At 38.6% G+C, this 23,050-nt stretch overlaps 1 protein-coding gene across 1 annotated transcript in view; it reads left to right on the forward strand.

Moving 5' to 3' along the window:
• LOC149305337 (carbamoyl-phosphate synthase [ammonia], mitochondrial-like) overlaps positions 1–23,050 on the forward strand; it is a 184,732-nt gene that overhangs the window by 73,882 nt on the left and 87,800 nt on the right. Inside the window, exons 13-20 of the mRNA XM_089477636.1 lie at positions 564–659; positions 3,840–4,029; positions 5,697–5,854; positions 8,718–8,846; positions 12,073–12,217; positions 14,920–15,130; positions 16,885–17,083; positions 21,356–21,532. Coding sequence (XP_089333762.1) covers positions 564–659; positions 3,840–4,029; positions 5,697–5,854; positions 8,718–8,846; positions 12,073–12,217; positions 14,920–15,130; positions 16,885–17,083; positions 21,356–21,532 — 1,305 coding nt within the window. The remainder of the gene's footprint in view (positions 1–563; positions 660–3,839; positions 4,030–5,696; positions 5,855–8,717; positions 8,847–12,072; positions 12,218–14,919; positions 15,131–16,884; positions 17,084–21,355; positions 21,533–23,050) is intronic.

Below are 23,050 nucleotides of genomic sequence, written 5' to 3' on the forward strand. Positions count from 1 at the left end.
ATGGGCTTTGCCATTAAATTGTCAATTTAAGATGCTGACAATTTAATGGCAATGGTAGGAGCCATTCAGCCTACCACTATAGGTGGCAAGCTGACTGAATTTTTCTCTGCCAGGCCATTAGTTATACAAAGTACTCCAGCTTGAAGTTAAAAGATTGGAATCTTTCCTTACAAATAGCTGCTTGTTCAGCCAATATCATTTCTATTCTGCATGGCCACAGGTGGGCTGGAGGAGAGCAATTCCTTTTCACAGGAATGATGTTAAGTGAATAACGATTGCTATTTTTGCAGGTCCTTGTGGTTCTTGTGAGAAGCTTTCCATCCAAAGGATATACTAGTGAGCAGGGCTTGAGGTGCATGTTGTATGACTGGATTTCTTGTCTTTACTCCTTTCATATGGGCTGCAAACATGCAATGAGCAGTGAAGGAACCTAAGAGGAAAGGAGTAGGCCTTGCCTTGTTTAGAAACAATGTTGAGACAAAAAGGGATGTGGATGATTTGATAAATGGAAACTGTTAACAGATATAGTGGTATAATTTTCCTGACCCATCACTTGTTTTTAGGTTTCCAAAGTTCTAATCCTAGGATCTGGTGGTTTGTCTATTGGTCAAGCAGGAGAATTTGATTATTCTGGATCACAGGCAGTCAAGGCCATGAAGGTGAGTATGTAAGAACTATAATTTCAATATATTCCATTTCAGTCCTTGCTCTTTCATAAAGCAGTTGGTGTGATTGTTTATGATATTACATGTTCAACCTTGCTTAAACATTTATTTATTTATTTATTTATTTATTTATTTATTTATTTATTTATTTATTTATTTCAAGGGTTTATATCCCACATTTCTCCAACAATGGGATTCAAGGTGGGTCAATATACAATTTGACAATATAAGGAAGTTAGGCAGAGTTGCCTGCATCCGTCAATGAGAATAAACTGCTTATCCCTCCTGTGAATAGGTTGTGAGCTGATTTGATTATTAATAAGCATGCAGTGAAATAATTCACATAAACAGTTTGTGCTAAAAAAAAGTCAGTATCCCTGATTTATTGTGAAAAATGCATACATTGTTTGCCAGAGCTCAGTATCTTCAGCTAAGTTCTGTTGCTCTGTTCCAGGAGTGTGAGACCAAGAAACATTTATAATAGTGAAATGATACATGATAGATAATAGGCCCTTACGTAAACCAGAACACAAAACTTTATATCTGTATGTTAGAAGTATCAGGAGAGCTTCAAGTATATGTATGTTTCCTCCCCAATAAACTGTTCACCTCAGGTGACTTCACAGAATCTTATAACCCTACCTGGAGCATCAGTGGCAAAAGAGTCACACTTGTGGCAGCAAATGTGTATGTTCTATTTCCAAAGTGTATTTGGAAGGGAATGACTCTGTAGCTAACTTGATAATTAGTTTTTCTATTGTAAATAAGAAATCTTGCTCAGTAGTTTACATTTTAGATATGTTGCATAAATGTTTCCTCCAGCATGAGGTTAAAATAGCAGTAGTATATTTGTATAGAACACCATGAGGTAAGGGTAGAAAATCTGCTTTCCAGAGAAAAGTATTTATTTGATAAGTGACAGCTCTCCTGGTCTCTACCTCTTTTGCCTTCTGCTTTCATATGTAAGGAAAGTTATGTTTTCCAGTAAATCTTGCCAACTTGACCTTCCTTCTGTTGCTAACAGCCAGCCAACTTCATCTTGTTGCTAATTAGCCATTCCAGAGGCAACACTTGCTCTTGGTGACCTTGCCTCTGGCAGCATGATTTACAGTACTATGTGAAGCCAAGGTAGTTTGCGAGGGCGTAGCATTGCAAGAGGTTCCTAAGTATTCTCATCATTATTATTTGCTTTCTGTTGTGTTGATTGGGGACCAGTTTAGAGCTGAGGTTTATCAGACAGCTCAGTGCCATGATTATGAAGTGGACAAACATCAACAATCTATTTGAGTAAGTGTTAATTCACAGGAATCCTTGCACAAAGAACAAGAAACAGAAATATAATGAAATAATGGTATTTACAACTAAGGGGCTTTACAGACTGCCCCTGAGGGGTGGTGGTGGGCCGCCCCTTTCCTGGCCATATCAGGGCTGTGGCAACCCCAAACCGCAGCCCTGATCCAGCCTCTAGGAGACGCAAAAAGGAGCTGGAAAAAGCGGCTCCTTTTTGCACCCTTCAAAGGTGCCATAGCCTTGGCAGCATGGCTGTATGGTGCCTCTTCAGCACTCCGCTATCTGGATGAAGTGCTGGAGGCGCGCCATGATGCCGTGTGCCATCTGGAATGGCGCTTGGCATCATGACACCCTGGGGTGGAGTCAGGGCATCCATTGTCAAGATACTGCGCCCTGACTCCGCCCACAAGGCTGGCCTTTCAGGTAGGTCTGTATAGGGGCAAAGTAAAATGTAGCACCTTAAAAAAAGCATCCCATATCTTTTGTTTTGTTGCCCACCATAAAAATAGATTTGCAATTTACTGCAGGGCTTGGAAGGTAAAACCAACAGAAACAAAATGGCTACCAGTGAAGATGCGTCCAGACTAATTTATATGTTTACGTTGTCTAATCCCAGTTAAAAAGCCTAGCCACCAAATTCTGGATTAGCTGCTGTTTCTGAAATGCCCTCAATGGCATCTCAATTTGCAATGAATGCATTTTGCAGTACTGTAAACCAGAGGAGAGCTGTATATTGATGCCTATGTTGTACCTAACCAGATAAGGGATAAACTTGACTGCTAACCAAAACTAGCAAATAGCATTTTGTACCACAGAGGCCACCTGAGCAGCAGTGTCACTATCAGTAGACTACCAATGACACTGATAGATGCAAGAATATCACGAACTTGTGCATTTATTTCTTCTGAAGAAACAACTAACAAAAAAGAACTTCAGTCTTGTCTGGATTTATTGAAAGTTTATTGGCTCTCACCACTAGGTAAATTACTAAAGAGATACAGTTGTTTAGCACATCCACCACCACATCTGCTGGAGATGAAAACCCAAAGTAGAGTTATATATTATTAACATGGTAGTAACAGTCTATTCCCAAACTCTGAATGACTGGGTCTGGCCTCTGATTGAAGAGGATTCAGAAAATCAGTCTCATCTGAGAGTTCTTGAATCTGATCAAAAAATGTCCACGCAAGGTCTTTGTCCGGGAAAGAGAATTGCTGTATCAGTTTTAAATAGGGATGTAATTCTTCCTTAATTTTTTTTCTGGAAGGAAACAAAGAATAATTGTAGTAATTTTCTTTGGGATGATAAAATCTGTTTGCAAGTTGGAACTTGTTCTGTGAAAAATTTGCATATGGTACTTTTGGATAGGAAACAGCATTTCCCCCACAGATTATATTTCTAAATCATGAAATGTGTGGATTCTTTTCTATCCAGGATTCTTTTAGCCAGGGTTTCTTAACATCCAGAAAACGTTTTTGAATGTTTACAAATATTCATTCTATCCTAGTTTCAAATTGTGCGGATCTTCCAGGTCCAGGAGGGCTTCGTAAGATGTAGACTTACTGCATCTTCCTTTGCACAGCCCATGGGACCCCCTCTCTCTTTTAAGGAAGCATTTGTCACACTTATGAGTCAAATAACTGTCTCTTCCCTACTAAATCCCGGGCAAGGTTGCAGCAATTGAGTGCCTCCATGAATCTATTCAAGACCCTTGTCCACAATTTCAAGCCGTAAACCCATCCAACAAAACTGAACCAGAGGGCACCCCATTGTCCCATTTGCTAAAGTGAGAGGGAGTTAAGGCCACAATGGACAGAAGCAATTTTGTTTCCAAAATTCTTAGCAAATTCACCACAGCCATCTTCTTACGTTTTTGTTTTCCAGGAAGAAAATGTGAAAACTGTCCTAATGAATCCCAACATTGCCTCAGTTCAAACCAATGAAGTTGGCTTAAAGCAAGCCGACACAGTTTACTTCCTCCCAATCACCCCACATTTTGTTACAGAGGTCATAAAAGCAGAACAACCAGATGGGATAATTCTTGGCATGGGTGGACAGACTGCTCTTAACTGTGGTAAGCTGTTGCAGAAACATTCTCTTTTCTTATAGCTGAAAGTTAATCTAATTATAAATGAAAGTAGCAACCACACGCAACATATGCCATTATATATTGACCATTGATGCCCTATTATTGAATGTGGTCCTCTTTTTTAGAAGACTGCATTGATATAAAAGTATGGATAGCTGCAAAACACAGAAAATTCTTCATGAGGGAAAATGGAAAACCAGAGTCCCTATGCACCACACATTCACATATAGCTTTCTGTGTTAACGTGTGTGAGAGAAAGAGAATGAGAGAGAGAGAAAGTTTGAAAATAACACTAACAATGCCCACTTAACATTTACTTACAAGAGGGTCCTGAAAAGTTCTCAGCCTGATCAAGAAAGGAATGACCCAGAGCTATGAAACTTACATTTACATTCTATTCCACATATTCACCTCAAAGTTTGATGCATTTGGCATAACATTTCTCAAGTTTCTTTAACCTTTAAAAACAAAGTGACATCTCACCACTGAAATACTGCTCTGTTGTGGCTATCATCCCTTAATAATTTGAAAATTTCCTTCCTTTCAAACTCTTTTAAAGGTTTGGAATCAGGAAATAGTCAGGTGGAGCAGATCTGGTGAGAAGGTGGATGGCCCATTTACTCAAACTCCAGTTTTTTTTAAAAAACATCAATATTCTTGCCAGCCCTGTGAGCAGGAATATTGTCCTGCAAAAAGAGAACATCCTTCTGCCGCTTCTTCACAATGTATGATGGGCACTTGTTGCTCAACGTTTCCCTCATGCACTCATGGATTTCTTTGGAGTTTTATTGTGCAGGAACAGCAACTTCATGACAACTCAGAGTTCAGCACCTGAAAATTCCACACCTTTCGTTGACATGCTTCTATCAATGATCTGAAAAAATCCAGAAGTTAGAACTATGATCTTGCAAATTAGCAATTTACAATTCAAACGAACACAGGCAACAGTGACAAAATTACACTCGTATTTTTAGGAAGTGGGTTGAGCTGAGAACTTTTCCATAGTGCTAACTATTCACTAAGACTCAAAAATTACTAATGAGTTAATCCCCCTCCAAGAGAAATGGAACAAATAACATGTTACTTAAAAAATAAAAATAAAAATCTCATGATTGATTAATATCCCCCCCCCCCCCACACACACATAAGTATTTCTCTGGCTGCATAACTATGGTGCGGTACATACTGCCCCGAAAAGGTGGCTGAACAGTGCAGTAAGCATATTTGACTTCCCATCCATACATGTCTTCCATTGCACACAGCACGCTGTTAGTGATAATATTAACATGATCCTCAGTGTGATACGTGACTCGGTAAGCAGATGTTTCCCTAAAATGCATACAAATATGGTTGAAGATGAAGTAAATGTATCCTTGATGCAGCACCTGTTCCATATAGAGAGAATGTTGACCGCATTACATGAAGAATGGTTTCATCACAGGCCTTTCATCAGCTTCTCTGTCAAACAGCATGTTGCATGCTACATTATTTGTGACAGAAGAGGCTCACATGCACTGTGACAAGAAGATCACTTGTCTAGCAAGTGCATGAACTGAGCCTTAGGTAAGTGCTTGATCATTTGCCATAGTTGGCTAGATTTTAGGACTCTTTCTGCTTTAAATGTTGATTGTGCTGACTCTTTCTCCATACAGGGGTAGAGCTGTTCAAAAGTGGCATTCTGCAAGAGCATGGCGTTAAGGTCCTTGGAACTTCAGTTGAATCCATCATGGCCACAGAAGACAGGCAGATGTTTTCGGATAAACTGAATGAGATTAATGAGAAGATTGCTCCCAGTTTTGCTGTGGAATCGGTAAATCAGCTGAACTCACATAGACTTGTTTGTGTTTTGAAACAGTTGAAACAGAGAAACAGAGATGTACATAGGACATGCCATTTTAATTTTGAGAGTTTCTTCTCCCGTCCCCCCTTACTTGTAGATTGTTTTGCCTCTACAGGATTGTGAGGCAGACAGGAGAGGTCAGCAGTAAGACAGCACTCCATTGAAGGGAATCTACAATAACTCACTGTCAAACAGATATATAGTATTTTCCCCCTTGTCCACGCATGTTGATTTCTCCTGGTGAAAGCATTTGTGGGATGATAGAACCTTGCATCAGATAAGGAACATACTAATTTCTTACTTGGGTACATAAGAAGGGTGTGTGTGTGCTTTTTTTAAAAAATGGTTATTATGATTCAAACAAATTCTGGATAATTGCAACTGTTTGCTAAACAACATAACAACCCACTGCTTGATGATAATAATCTAACTCTAACATAACAATTTTTTTAAAAAGTTAAGTTAATTGTTAATCTCTTTGTGGGGAGAAAAGCATCTTTGTTTCTATCTAAGAGAAACCCACATAGCCTACTCTAGGCTTTGGCCCTGTACAGATGAGCGAAAAGTGCCGTCCTGTGGGCGGGGTGAGGGCTGAGCATCCCCACACTCAAAGCTGTCACTGCACTGCCTGGGCACCATCTTGGCGTGCACCTGTTCAGACAGTGTGCACCATGATGATGCCCCGTTGACGATGCACCAAAGGATCATTATCAAGCCATGCAGCAGCTTGATGGGTAGGAAGGATATCAACAAGCTGGAATGTTTCCAGAAAAGAGTAACCAAGATGATGAAAAGTCTGGAAACCAAGCCTTATGAAGAACAACTTAGGCAGCTGGTTATGTTTAGCCTAGAGAAGAGAAACAGAGGAGCTTATTGCATGGACAAAAAACCCAACTGCATCCCAACAGTATGAAGCCAAGTTGTGGGATGCAGGTGGGAATTATCACACTTAATTCATCGCTGATTCTGCCGGACGAGTACAGCCCAGCTGCATCCTGGGTCCCAGATGTGCTTCGGAGACTGCTTTTCAAAGCTGAGAGCTTTCCAACTTTGAAAAGCAGTCTCTGAAGCCCGCCTGGCACTCAGGATGCAACTGGGCTGCACTCGCCCAGCAGAATCAGCGATGAATTATGTGCAGTAATTCCCGCCTGCATCCTACAAACCAGTTGCATCCCATTGGGATGCAATTGGGTTTTTTGTCCATGCGATAAGGTCCAGAATTGAACTGATAGCCATTTTTAAATATCTGAAGGGATGTCATGTACAAGAGTGAGCAATTTTGTTTTCTGCTGCTCAGAACATGAATCAATAGTTTCAAATTACAAGAAAGGAGATTCCCTTTAATATTAGAAAGAATTTTAGTGTAAGTTGTTCAACAGTGGAATAAATTGTCTTGGAGTTTGATGGACTCTCCATCTTTGGAAGTCTTTGAATAGGGATTGGATGTACATCTTTCAAGAGTGCTTTAGTTGTGTATTCCTGCCTGGCAGGGATTTGGATGGCCCTTGTGCTTCCTTCCAACTCTAAGATTCTATTGTTCTATAATTCTAAGTAAAATGACTGGATTGAGAAACTCTTTTTAAAAAATGTTATACTGGTTTTACATAAAACATTAACCTAGAATATCTTTAGACTTCTTGAGGTCCATAGAGTATAATTTAATAAAGTAATCATAATAATTACTAAACCTGTAGAGTATGAATTTAATGAGTGTTTGAAAATTCAACTGTGAGGTTAACTAAATTAATTTGAAAGCAGAACTGACCACCCTTGTAGCTGATACCTTAAAATATTTATCTTTCACGCACAGACCGAATCAAACCAGCTAAATTATTTCCCCCCCAGCATGTGGAATAGTTAAGTGGTCTGGGCCAGCAAGCTTCCTTGTGCAACTAAGGTTTGTGCCAGTAGTACTATCAGAGAAAGGTGGGTTAAAGTGTACAGACACCCCTTCCCAGTCTTAATTGCCAAGCAAACAGGAATTACATGAACATGATTTTGTCCTGTAATAATTAATTTTCTATTCTGCTGCTAGTACGGATATACTGATGCTGTAAATTTGTCCCCCGCTTTCTTGTTTTCATCAAATTCTTTCATTTCTACAAAAGCAGAATCCCAGAGGCTGCTGGAGATATATTTGTGTTCAAGGGCATATATTTTGTATTTGTTGTTAGCTGCTTTCGAGTTGACTCCGACTCATGGTGACCCTGTGGATGAGACACCTGCAAGACTCCCTTCACCACTTTTGTAGATTCAGGCCCAGGACCTCCCTAATCGGGTTTAGCCTCTAGCGTATTGTCTTCCTCTCTTTCTATTGCCTTCCACCTTTGATACATCAAACTTGATACTCACCAAGAAATCTTGGGGGCTCTAATTCAGTGATATATATATATATATATATATATATATATATATATATATATATATGAGTGGGTAGTGTTTTCTAATACAGGCTTCTCATAACACTAAACTAATTATAATTCTACCCATTCTCTTGGAAGAGAATCTACAAGAGAACAGGGCTTATATACTTTTAATGCTTTTGGAAAAAGAGAATTTCAGCAGGTTGTGGCTTACCATGTGAGTTAACCCTGCTGAAATTCCTTTCTCTACTCAACTATTAAAGGTGAAGAAGCCTTGTTCCCTTTTTCATGTGGCTGCTCTACAGATAAACTAACCTGGTTTATACCCCTGACATCTCAAAGGAACTATACAGGTTTCTCTGCTTCTGGCATATTTCATTGTAAATTGCAAAGTTTAGGTGTACCCAGGTTTGAAAATGTTCATAATGTTCACTATTGTTAAATCCTTCATTGTTCTTGCACTGCTATAGGTAGAAGATGCTTTAGAAGCAGCAGGAAAAATTGGCTACCCAGTCATGATACGCTCTGCTTATGCCTTGGGTGGACTCGGATCAGGTTTATGTCTGGACAAGGAACAGCTGCTGGATCTTAGTACTAAGGTATGGTTGTAGTCTGCTATACAGTCATTATTCTGTTCAGGAGCCACTCCCCTTCAAGGCTCAAGCTGGGGGGAAAATAGGAATACAATGCAGACAGGCAGGCAATAGAAACTGTGCAGGGAGGCCCAAAAGATACACCTTTAGGACCTTCGGTACACATATGATTTGTGAAAATAATGCAGTCTCACACATGGAGCTGGCAATCTGGACCTTAATGGCAGATGGTGTAGTTGTGCAGGAAGATGGGAGGCTTTGGTCTTACATCTATGGAACAGTTCTTTATTTGGAGCAGATAAAGAAATCACACTGTGATCTCCCTGACTCCTTTTTCATAGGAGCATTTTATTTAAGGGTGGGGGTGAAAATAGCCAAAAGGAACATAAAGATAATGCTAGTTAGGACCACTTTGGGTGCTACAACTGAAAAGGCCTTGGCCTAAAATAATTGGTTTATCCCAGCTAGAGTTAGACCTATTGGATCAATAATTGCTTGATAAGAACATTTAGGTAAATTCTACAGATTCAATGAGGTTTAATTGTCTAACAGTTGGATTTAGGTCTCCTGTATCTGATCTCTGTTTTCATTATTTTACTTGAAGACATCAGAATCATGCCATAACAGTGCATGCAAAGGAGCCAGACTAAGACAATGTCCCACTTGTGTGATATGGATAATAGCACCATGAAATTGTAGTATCAGGAAGCACCTTATTTTTCTACTTGATGAGGAGAATAAAACATGACATGGTTAACTATTTGAATCACTAGAACCCCCCCCCCCATGGATGATTGTTATTGATGTTAATGTTGTTAATAACCACTACCCCCCCCCCCAAACCTCAAGCTGTTCGGCCTTAACCAAGGCTAGAGCACATCGAGAGGCTCTCATTTCAAGTATAGATTTGTCTGATTCTGCAGACTCTTTCTTTCTTTCTTTCTTTCTTTCTTTCTTTCTTTCTTTCTTTCTTTCAAGGAAAGAATATCTTGATGTTCTTTAATGATCCACCTTCATATGGTTTGCTATTGAGTTGAGTAATGTGAATGATTAAAGTGACATTGCATTCTGCTTTAAAAATTTGTCAGAAATGGCTCTTAATATGAGGAAATGGTTTGGCAATTTGGCTCAAAATGAAATATAATGCCCTATATTCCTCATTCCTCTCCGAAACAAATCAGGATGGGGAAATGTCACACAGATCTGAACTGCACTGGGCTAAGAGGTAGCAATGCACTGGGAACATGACAAAAGGAAGCACACAGCATTTGCAATTGTGGGACTGGACCAATATGTAGGATTGTAAGAAGGTTCCACTCTCAATAGTTCCTTTGTATAAATCAGCAGTTAGATATTTCATTTTATTGCAGCTTCTGTCCCTGAAAATGATTCTCAGCTTGTCAAATGACCATGTCACTGTCTTTAAAAACTCCAGGCTACTTTTTAAGCCAAGCCTTCAAAATAATAAAACTGTCAAATAATAAAACTATCATTGTGAGTAGAGCTGAAATGCAATCCCCTTATCTGTCTTTTTCGTGTTTGGAACCACTTTGGGTTTCAGTTCTGTGGAAAAGATCCACCCAAATATCTCCATTCATAAATCTGTGTTAATCACATGCAAAACCATCTCAGAGCATAGCATCAGACCAAATTCAATGGACAGTCCTGCACAAGCACTCAGAGAAGGAATCATGATTTGCTACATGGGTAAAACCCAGAAATTTAGAAAAAGCTGAGCATTGAGCATTTTTGGGAAAATCCATGAGATTTTATCTTCACTAGTTTTTAGTGTTTTATTGTTGCTATGTGCCTTTAGGTTGTCTCCAACCTAGTGGAAACCCTCTCATAGGACTTTCTTGGCAATATGTATTCAGAAGAGACCTGTCATTCTGTTCCTTTAAGGATGTGAGAGTGTGACTTGCCCAAGGTCATCCAGGGACTTTCTGTGTCTGAGTTGGATTCGAACTTTGGTCTCTCAGAATCCTAGTCCAGCAGTGAAGCCACTGCACTTTATTGGAGCTCTATAATTATCTTTTAACTGTTGCCATATATCTTATGTTGTGTGTCTCCAAGTCATTTCCAGCTTAAGGCAACCATAAAGTGAACCTATCATAGTGTTTTCTTTGGTAAGATTTATTCAGAAGGAGTTTATTCAGTTAGTCCTGGTGGTGCAGTGGTTAGTCCTGGTGGTGCAGTTGTGCTGTTATTGCAGTCACAATGTGTAAGTTCAATCCTAGAGAAGGGCTCCAAGGTCCACTCAACCTTCCATCCTTTCTGTACATTATATAATCATATTTCCTCTCTAGCTATTCCTGCCTCACCATCTCCAAAGATATATCTGGGAAATGAGATAGCAAAGGATGATTAACACATACATGGTCATTAATACAGTAGAGCAGTACCTTCATTTGCTTAGGCCATACATTATAGTGCAGTTACAGTTTGGATGGATGAGAAGCACAGAAACACATTCATTTGTCTTTAAAATAGACTACTAAATTAATTTCAAAATATTTGTGCCATGCATGTTTCCACAACAGGAAAGCAAAATAAAATCTTTTCTATGGCATTGTCTAAATTAGCTGTTAAGGTTTTGTTGAATCGACCAATGAGTACTACTCAGTAGGAAATATGCTCAGTCTTTATACCTCTCCTGGTTATGTGTTCAGAAAGATTTCTTCTGGAAACAAAATAGTGGATTAGGTAAACCAACTTTCTGATTACCAGAGCTTTTGTTATGGTGTTATATCCATGAAGCCAACAGAAGGATAAAAGTCATATTGGTTACACAGGAATTATAAACTGCTAAGGAATGGATGTAAAATAAAGGGTGATATTTCAGTAATAAAGCCATCTAAAATGAACATAATCAATTGTTTAATGTAAATAGACCTCAAGAAATACTGATGGGAGAGCTGATTCTTTCGCTATGGCCTTCCACAAAAACAATCTCACAAGTCCTATAGAATTTCACTCAATCTACTTATTTGGATGAGGAATAGCTTCATTTGGAGAGATTAGTGTTTCTCTAACAGAAGAGGAAGTAATACTTACACTCTAATAAAGCTGAAACATATTGGTCTTGTTTGGATGGAATGGTTAGCCAGAATTTTGAAGAGTACCTTTTGCTAGAAAGCATTTCTGTACAAGTCAAATACCAAGAAAGATTACCTTTTCAGAGTTAATACTGAAAATCCCCTTTTCTTTTTATTTCTTCTCTTTAACCACCAAGGCATTTGCAATGACCAACCAAATTCTTGTGGAGAGGTCAGTGGTAGGATGGAAAGAGATTGAGTACGAAGTTGTGAGAGATGCTGCTGACAACTGTATAACTGTCTGCAATATGGAAAATGTTGATGCTATGGGAGTTCATACAGGCAAGTTTGCATAGAGTTCTATATTTGATGCTTTAAAAGAAACAAGGGTGCAATTTGAAGTTGGTGGGCTGCCATGGCCAATTAGCCATAATGTATTCTTTTATTCTCAGGTGCTATTGGGACATGGCACAATTTGGCATAATGTATAGACTAAACTCTTTTTTTCAAATTACTGTGATTTTTTTTTTTTTTTTTACAAAAACGAAGTACTTTCCCAGAAATATAATCATATTTTTAAGAGCAATCCATCTTATTCCTTGAATGTAGTACTTTGGAAAGAAAATTGCACGTTACAGCCATAGAATTGTAAAATTCTGTGAGACCTAAATAGTTCATCCGGCTTGCTTTGCCAATGGAGGAAAAGAACGCCTCTCCAATTAACACAATCTAGTTACAATGTATTGCAAGTGGATGGAAGCTGCTGTCAGCATGTGCATCTTTCAACTGAGTCAGCCACATCAAGATCATTACATGAAGTACTCTCATGATGTACCTACCGATGACACCTTAAGACATTCCCATGCTTCATGCAGTAACATTGCTGAAGCATCATCCAAGCACCCAGACCTTCCAAATTGGTAAAATTCACTAGAAACCAACCAAAAGCCTTCTAAAACTGCCTGCAACATGCTGAGTTGCTTTTCCAAATCCTTCAGAAGTGTCCTCAAAGACCCAGATGCACCCAACTTATTTTTTTCCCCAGGCCAATTTTCTGACAAATTTTCACCCAGAAACTGCCCTCAATCCCCCAAACCACTAATAAATGGGCACAAATGGCCTGTTGAGCAGCTGCATAGGGGGGCAATGACCCCCATGTCCTCCATAGTTGCCCAGCCCTGGTATACATGGTTTTACTATGTGTGAAGCTGTGGCCAGAGACAATCAAAGGGACCTTGTCATGTTTATTTATGGAGAAGTCAGTCTCACTGAGATCAGTGAGACTTCTTGTTGCATGCCTTGAAGTTGTTTCCAACTTATGGCAACCTAAAGGCAACCTAGTCATGCGGTTTTCTTGGCAAGATTTATTCAGAGGGGGTTTCCTTTCCCTTCATTTGAGGCCGAGAGAGTATGACCTTCCCAAGGTCACCAGTGGGTTTCCATGACTGAGGGAGGATCTGAACCCTAGTCTCCAGAGTTCTAGTCCAGTGCTTAAATTGCTACACCATACAGGCTCTCTGATACTTTCAATTAAACATATTGCAGGGTTTTAGATTAAATCTGAGGTTCCAGTCAGCTGTAGAATAGGATGTCTTATGTGCAGATACCCTGATATAGAAAGGTCAGAGAGTGACCCTAAGTCCAAAGTTAACTAGAGCCATGCTTGAAGGAAAAGTAACCTGAACCAGGGAAGACTTTGGACACTTCAAAGTTATTAAGTTCTTAAGAGTCCCAAGGAAAAGCATGTTAACCATTTCAGAGTGTTCTAACCTTATCATCATGTACTGGCATTTTCTGCTCATAACAATAACAACCTGAAGGATAAGAGAAAGATTCAACATTAACAGTTTTAAGCTGGTGCTAGATTCGTCATTTTCCATTATATTTTATTAGTAGTGTTTAATTGTTAGTAATCTAGTATATGCCTTTGACTAGTCAGATATTGTTGCTCGACAGATAAACCACTATAAATGGTAAGCTATATGTTTGCTTTGGTGCCTAGTTGTTCAGCTAAAATACGGACATTTGGCATCTCCCCAAATAAACTTCTGTCTTCAGTTCACAAATATCCCCATTCTTGAACCCTAAAAGGGTCATGGTTTCCCCTCAATTCACAACCACTCTAACATCTTGAGAACCTCTAACAAAGATTTCACATGCTGCCAAAGCACTGCAAAGCTCAGCAAGTCTTATATTTAGGATGCTTGATAATTATAGCAAAAATAGCCTCGCAGAGAGCTACATCTTTATAAAAAGAAATTAAATTTGGTGTGGTGCTCAGGCACAACGGAAAGGCTCTGATTTAAATGTGGAAGGCAGCTGTTGGTCACAGCATATATGCTGAATTGAAGTTTATCAGAAATATCTAGAATTCAAGATAAGTTGAAAAGGTGGGTTACGTTTCGATGAAAAAGTCTTTGTTTAACATAATGAGAATTTTTTAGCATCATTACTTGTGAATTCTGTGTAATCTATTGATATTCTATTTAATTACATAACATAAGAAATAATTTAGCCTTAATTTATAATCATACCTATTAGGGAATAAGCTCCAGTTACCTATTAAAGCTTACTTCTAATTACAGTAAGTATGGATAAGATGGATCTGTTACGGTAATTCAGAAATGGGAATTGGGTGGCCCTCCAGAACTTGTTGAACTGTTGAGTTCCCACCATTATTTATCATTGACTGTGCTGGTTAGGTCTGCTGGGAGTTGTAGTTCAACAACATCTGGAGGCCTATGGAATTACCATTTCTATCTACCGTGGCCTAGAACCCATTACTACTCTCAAATAGAGGAGACTCTTCGAATTCAAACTTGTATGGTTAATGGTAATCAACACCTATGTAAATTTCATTGATTTTGTGTGTCACCTCTAGTTTTGACTAGCAATTGGATTTAAGTCAGTGTATTTGAAAACACTGAAATTCTAGAGTCTTTCATAAAATCTTTACTTTAAGCATTGTACTAGATTAGCTGTGTCTCTGTTATTAGAATCAGTCGCCATCTGAGATTATTACAAAGTTTTGCTTCCACAAACAGGTGATTCTGTTGTAGTGGCTCCCAGCCAAACACTTTCAAATGAAGAGCTGCAGATGCTACGGGAAACGACTATCAAAGTTGTGCGCCACTTAAACATTGTGGGAGAGTGTAACATCCAGTATGCGTTGAATCCTACCTCTTTGGAATATTTTATCATTGAGGTGAATGCTAGGCTTTCCCGAAGCTCTGCCTTAGCATCGAAGGCCACAGGGTAAGTCAGGAAAAAGTACTGGGAGAAAAGCTAAACCAGGGATTTCAGATTTCTAGGATCTATTTTTTAAAAATTTAAAACCAAGACCTGGATCCAAAATGGTGGCTCAGAAACTTGAGCCAGTAACTTACTATGCCTCTTGAACAATAGATTGGGATATAATTATTACCTCTACATACAAATATGAGTGTATAGTTAAGTTACTGCAGTTCACAGATTCTAACAGCTGACTCTAGGGGTGTGTGCATGAGAGAGAATTCCTTTGGTTACCATTGTTATACAATTTAGAATGAGAAATACTTGTTGATCTTTTGCAAACCATTTAGTCATTGCTTAGTAATTTCTGATGTTTTGTTGTTGTTGTCCTCATTATCATCTTTACTTATACCCTACCGTGAATCCCCAAAATGAGACTCTTGGCAGGTTGCAAATTAAAATGAGTACAGTAAGACTAAAATGATCAACATGAACTATTGACAATATTAAAACAGTTTTAAACACACAATTAAAAATAATGAAAGCAATTTAAAAACAGTATAGTTTAAAAGCTACAGTACCCTCTTAAAACTGTGCCTTTAAAAACCTTCAGTCTAAAAGCCTTTTGGAAGGACTGCAAGGAGAGGGCTATTGTGGCCTCCCTGAGATGAGGCAACCACCGAGAAGGCCTTGCCTCATGTCCTTGTCAACTGTAGTTCCCTGTTTTCCATTCCTATATTTTGGATTTTATTACACAAGGCTTTTAAATTGCCATAAAAGTTGAAAAATAGTGTCTTTGGTGATCCTGTCACATGATACCACTGCTAAGTCTTGTCCTTGAAGTGTTGTTAGAGCACTCCTCTCCATTGATGGAGAAAACCTGTCAATAACTTCCCAATAACATCAGTATAATGTTAATCCTCAGGGCCAATAAATTACTCCTGTTACATACCTATCAATTTTGTATGGTTTTAAATTGTAAAAGGTTACATACCTTTCTATTTTATATGGTTTTAAGCTATAGCATGTCTTGCCAGGTCCATTGTAAATAAAAATTGAATTGAAAGTTACTTCTGTAGCAGTTCTGGCATTGGATAGTCACATGGTGCCTCCTCTTCTCCTCCCTCCCCCTGCTATTTCAGAACAGACTTCTCTTTTTAAAAGATAAAACTTACTTTTTTGGTTAAATTGCATTACCATAACTCTCGAATTGCATTAAACAACAACAACCCCTAAATGAAAGACACACTGGGTAGGGGATAAGGCAGGAAAGTGGTGTTAAGGATGAGGGTGGAAGAGAGTGTGAGGAACCAGCAACAGCTTGGTTGCACTATAGAAGATCCTTGTGACAGAGAATGCTCTCAAACCATTATGTAAACATTTCCTATCATTAATGTGATTGTGGCGAGAATGAGGATCATGCAAAAAAGTCTTTTATCAATTTACTTTTTACCAATTCCTGATATTAATCACTTGTGGGCTCAGTACTATTCCCTTGGCTTGATAAGAAGTGTTTAGTACTCACTATAGACTGGAGGTGCAGACTGGAGTATACAACTGTACATAGATCAGGAATTGTATCATTTTAGATCTGAAACAATGGGCTATTTTATATACCACAACTGGAATCCTCCATGAATTTTAAGGAAAATCAGTTCATTAAGGAGCAGGCTCCACATGCCTCTTGCATCTCTGTACTCATTCCTGTATGCTTCCTTGTATTATTTCCAGCAAATTTCTGCCAATTTGAAAGTGCTTTCCTTTGTCATTGATGCCAGGTACCCTTTAGCCTTCATTGCTGCCAAAATAGCCCTTGGGATCCCATTGCCTGAAATTGAGAATGTAGTATCGGGAAAGACAACTGCCTGTTTTGAGCCAAGCCTGGACTACATAGTAACCAAGGTACCTCGCTGGGACCTTGACCGCTTTCAGGGTGCCTCCAGCAAGATTGGGAGCTCCATGAAGAGTGTGGGTGAGGTGAGTCCTAGAATTACATTTCTTGGAAATGCTCTTAAGTCACTGCATAGTTTAACTTTATGGTGAGTAGTAGTAGTAGTAGTTGGTGGTGGTGATGATACTGGTGCTACAATTAACACCAAGATTGGAACCTGGTTAGGGCACTATGCAAGCAGAACTGCCAATAGCACTAGCGGGTGTGCCTTGAATGGGCTTGCCTAAGGAAGTTTCCTTAAACGAGTTGTTTCCCTCTTCTCCCTTACAGTGCCACTGTCTCTGGTACTCTCAGTAAGATGGTCACCAGGCACTGTTCCCGATCCCTTGCCAACTAGACTGGGACTCATCTGTTCCCTCCACAATTTTGCAGAGATATACTGGCAAACCTACCCATTCCACTGGTTTTGAACAGGATTCTGGCCTTTTGTGTTTATGGAGCACAATGTTCCACATATTTGATCCCGTTGTAGAGTTGTGAGTATTATTGTCCTTGTTGTTCAGGCGGGAGATAGTCAGAACCTCAGAGAGAATGGCCTGCCCTAGGATACCTCATGAATTCCTGGCATGGGTATGATGAACTAGTGGCTTGTAGAGTGATGGCTATTGTCATTGTTTTGCATTTGCCTCCCACCATTTGAGAGCACATTGTACAAATCCCCAATTTTCTACCTTTGCTTAAAGTCTTGGTTCAAATGTGTATCAGATTCCATATTTCTATCTGTTGATGAAGTGCAATGATTTTGCACTCTTATTGGTGAGATATTAAGATTCAAGATTCTGTATATTAACACTATTGTGGCCTTTTACAAACAAGACACTATCTGCGTTGTCTATGTATCTTTCATATGTTCATGGCTTCCCCACGGGAAAGGCATCATAGCATGGTGAGGGTAGTTCTTTGTTACTGACTTGCTGACCCTGCCTATAGAACTTCCACTTCCATGGTTCTCTGGGAAATTGGAATTAAATTCTAAACACTTTTATGTGTGTGGTGCAGATATGCCCTCAATATCTTTGAGCATCTCTAATGTGATGTCGAATGCTGTGTTACTGATGCAAGGTAGAAAGCAGCAGGGAAATAAAATCTAGAATACCAGTCATTATAGTGTATTCAGTGGGACAGAACTGCATGAAAATAAACTGTGAACTTGCAGGTCCCTGATTCAAATCTCACTTCACTTACAAACACAACATGCTGCTTTAGGTAAGCCACTTTTCTGTCAGCTTCATCCCCAGTGTGCAGTATAGGGAATAACACTAACATGCCTTAAAGGGTTATTATGATTAATGAAATACTATATAAAATACCTGGAAAATATTATATAAATAGCAACATTTTCTTGATCTGTGTCTGCTCCCCCATGAAGTTCATTAGAGTCTAAATCTGTGCTTGAAGAGCTTGAGTGTTATAACAGCTTTAAGCCTTCTTACAAAATGTAGCAAATGCTTAGTTCTTTCAAAGGCTGAAGCAGCCTATAGGGTTGTTGTGCTCCCTGTTGGATCTCTACCTTGCTGTCTTGAATCTTAACCTGAACTTTAACTTTGTGGACCACCTCCTGCTTATCCAGCAATTAAACTTTAATTGCTTTTAGACAAATGGTCAGATCAGGATGAATGATAATGTGTAGCAAAATTGTCTGTGGAGCTCAGGATAATCCCCAATGGCCTTGTGGGTGTCTGGCCAAAAGCTTCAGAGCATTTATTTTGGAATAGTCCATGGACTATAGTTTTGAAGAAAGATCAGAAATGGGATGATTAGCGTATATTTCCACACAGTGAATTTTATGAGTGTGTGCACATAATTTCTGGGAATTCTTTAAAAGATAATATTTTGTCTCTTCTATGTGTGATGTGGGTCATGTGTCAAGTCCTTACCTGTGTAAATATTTCATGTGCTCTTCGTCACATTAAAATGAACTAATGTAAAACATGAATTTGTACATGTGGTTATTATTACACTTGCAATCCAGGCTGCAATAGTTACATACCAACGTGGCACTTCCGAATGAAGATTTTCAGTGCATGGAAAGGGTTAAATGGTATCCCAACACTTTGTGGAGTGATGACTATTGTTGTTGTTTTGTATTTGCCTCCCGCCATTTGAAAGAACATTGTACACACCCCCAGTTTTATAACTTTGATTAAAGTCTTGGTTCAACTGTTATCATATTCCATATTTCTATCTGTTGGTGAAGTGCAATGATTTTGCACTCCATTGAGATCCAAGTTTCCTTATGTATTTTCAGCATTGACACTGTAGTCTATAGCTTCAAAGGTACAGTCCTTAGGAGCAGCAGGCTTGTAGATGGACCACTGCAATGGCAATGGCCCTGGTCCATCCAAAGTCTTGCCATGCCCTTGTTGACAAGTAAAAATTAAATGATCTTTTTTTGCCCACCCCTGACTTTGCAAAGGCCACTCTTTACTTGCACAAAGGAAATCTTGGATGGAGTAAAGACAGTTAGACAAGCATTAAGGTAGTCTAAATTCCTCTCTGTATTAGGGGCATTGATGGAGACTGAGAGAGCTGTGGATCCCTGTGCTCTCCCTGCCCATTGCCATCTTCAAATGTACCCATCTGCCCAATGAGATTGGAAGTTCTGATACCAGAAGGAAGCCATGTAGAAAGTTTGACTCATCTGGATAGAATCAGTGGGAGAAACCTGGGAATGGCTATTCCCTTAGGTAGCCATAGCATCATTGTCAACATCTCATAGAAAGATCTGATCAATCATATGGTCTTTGGGATGTAATCCCAAAGTTGCAGACTGTGCACTAAGACACAGGTATGGAAAATTGTCTATATATTAATGACTTAAAATAAAATAAATAAAACCCTGATAGTTGCTGCTTTGTTATACACCAAACTACATTTCCATAGGTTATTTTCCTTTAGGAACTGGGTCCTTTTGGACAGGATAATTTTTATAGCATTGTAAAGGTGGTAGTAGAAAAGAGCTTGACTGTTAAAATATTAATTTAAAACTATTTCAAGCAATATCAACACCTTCATCTCTAAAGTTTCAAGAGAAATGGAATGAGGCAACATGTGCAGTTTATGTATCTAATTAACTAATTACACATCAGCTATCCAAGTGCAATGATCAATGATATATTTGTTGGTCTCCCTTTTTTTCCTAGAATGTTTGCCAAATATCTATTTGGCTAAATTATTTTGACATTTGAGGCCAGATTTTGAGAATCAGTTCTCTTCTTTTTTTGCCCCCTCCACAGAGAACTGTGAGTCAGATTATTCCTTTTTGGACAAAGTAGAACTCAGGAGGAGCTGCTTGGCCAAATAATCACAATTAGAATAATTACACCATTTAAAAATTATGCAAAATATATTTAAGGATTTGAAAAGGCAATGATTCCACAAGATGGTTTATGTAATTTTTTTACAGTTTATATACATATGACTAAAAATTACCATATAACAATTATAAACAAAACAACAACAATCCTAACATAATGCAAACAAAAATTAACAAACACTCTGACTTGCTCCCCCCTCAAAAAAAAAAAAAAAAAAAAAAAGATGGTTATATTCCCCTGTTATTAAACTTCCTTTAATTCATAATACACAAAGCTCCTGCGATATAAGTAAACCTTTAGCCAGTCTATTTGGTCTGGAATATTTTTTGTCCTCCATTTTCTTATCATTGTTACCTTGGCTGCTATAAGAAGGGCCCATATTAATGCAATTTGCTTCATAAATATTCATTCAAACTAAAACAATGATTTCTGGCTACAGGAGAAACCTATATCTAATTATGATCTTAATATTATTGACCATTGGTTTGTGTTTTGATCCAGTGTCAATAAATTAGCATAAATCAACCAATCAATAAATTAATTTTAAAAAATCAGTATCAAGTCCATCTCCAGTGATTTTTAGGAAACAGATTGATTTTGTTGAGTCTAGCAAGATTTGTGAGATTTTGATAGAGCATCACTCTTTAGGTTTCAAGTAAAATATAAAACATGTTTTAACAGATTTCTTTTGAGGGTTAAAGGGTAAATACATATTGACCAGCTGTTTTCACATTACATGCTGTACTTTTAATGACTTATTACTGATTTTGTAAATTCAAATGTTGTTTCATTATACTGGATCTTATATGCAGCCTCAAACAGAAGCACCACTAAATTTTCTGGCTGATTTGTTTTAAAAAAATAAGTTATGCATATAGGGGAATGTGAACATTTCCTATTTTATCTTGAAGGAGGGGTATAACTGAGTCTCAAACAAGGGCATCTTATGTGCTTGCCAGTAAAAGGACTTCTTTATTGCAGGTTATGGCTATTGGGCGTACTTTTGGAGAGAGCTTTCAGAAGGCCTTAAGAATGTGTCATCCTTCGGTCAATGGCTTCACATCATGCTTGCCAATGAACAAAGACTGGCCTTCTAATGTGGATCTCAGGGAAGAGCTGGCTGAAGCTTCTAGCATACGGCTGTATGCAATGGGAAAGGTAATGTAGGAAAGAGATGATTTGATCTCATCTGCCCTGTATGAATGATTATTGCAATCTTTACTTTCACTGGTGCTTTTGCGAGGGCCAGAAAAGCCACATTTTCAGTTTATTTTTATTGCCACCAAGCCAGAATGAACAATAGTTATTACACTCTACACACAAGGATGTTTGGTCTACTCCAGCAGGCAGATCCTCACTGGTTCCTCAGTACCACATGGAGGAAGAGGGATAACTAAAATATTTCTGTGGTTGATCATCTGTTGGTTTATTATTAAGAGAAGAATGGGGTGGATGTGATAGTCTGATGTAGAAGCAGCTTGAACATAACGGAACGTATAGTAAAGTTACAAGTGCCAAATGATTAATTTAAGACAATTCTCCTGAAATGTAGTATAGGGACAAATTTTATCACATGATCCTCTGATTTTCATAAGCTGAAGACGGCTCAGCCCCATAGTAAGAAAGAGTAGCAGTCTCACAATAAATATTCCCTAATTTAGAAGTAGGAGCAAAGAGGCTATTATTGTCAATCTTTCTTCACAGAAACATGAGCTGGCATTCTTTCCCCTCCCATATCCTCAGATTCCACATTGTATTACACAAAGTCCTTTTTTGTCTCATCACTAATACGCTCAGTCTGAGAACAGACACTGATTCATCCAGAATATGGAGGTATTGAAATGTGGCTTAGGTTCTTTTTGATTTTTTACAACTTCAGCTTTCTTCACTTGTTAAAATATAGCTCAGACAGCTGGAACTGTGCTGGTCAGAAATCTCTAAACATTGTTCTGACACTTAAAGAATGAACAATTTATTCCTATTAAGTGCAAAGCCCTGTTAAGTCATGTTGCAAGCCTTGTCAAAAGTCCTTCTTTAACCCTCACTCTCCTCAAGGGATGCCTTTTTCTTTTTCTTTTTGGTTGGCTGGGCTGAGGAGAGTTATGACTGTTTTCATTTTAAATGCATACACTTCTCTCTCTCTGTGCCTTCAGGCCACCTGTTGACTTATAGCAACCCCCTGAATTTCATAGGATTTTCTTAGGCAATGAATACTCACAGGTGGTTGTGCCAGTTCATTCCTCTGACACATAGCATACATCACCTGATATTTCTTGTTGGTTTCTCATTCAAATACTAACCAGGGCCGACCCTGCTTAGTTTCCAAGATCTCTTGCCTTTAGGGTATTTAGGTGCACACATAGGTACTGCCTCTGTAATAATGACTATTTCTTTTCTGTTTGAAAAAGGACTTAACAGTCGAGATGCAAAGGAGAACAGAATATAGCTACCTTGAATCCCATTTTAGGAGAAAAGAAAGATATAAGTCCAATAAATAGGAAGGGGAAGCAGGGATACTCAGTCTTATTTTATGCATTTATGACTTAACTTTTTTAGTTTTCTTTATATTTTCTAGTCTATGAGCAACATCTGCAGTTTTCTGCAATAGACCACAAAACTAAACAAGAAGAAGAACCAAACCCATTTAATTGCTGATGGCAAACTCACAAATAATCA

The sequence above is a fragment of the Sceloporus occidentalis genome, unplaced genomic scaffold, assembly GCF_023333645.1.
Source record: "Sceloporus occidentalis isolate IW3139 unplaced genomic scaffold, rSceOcc1.0.p SCAF_12, whole genome shotgun sequence".
NCBI lineage: Eukaryota > Metazoa > Chordata > Lepidosauria > Squamata > Phrynosomatidae > Sceloporus > Sceloporus occidentalis.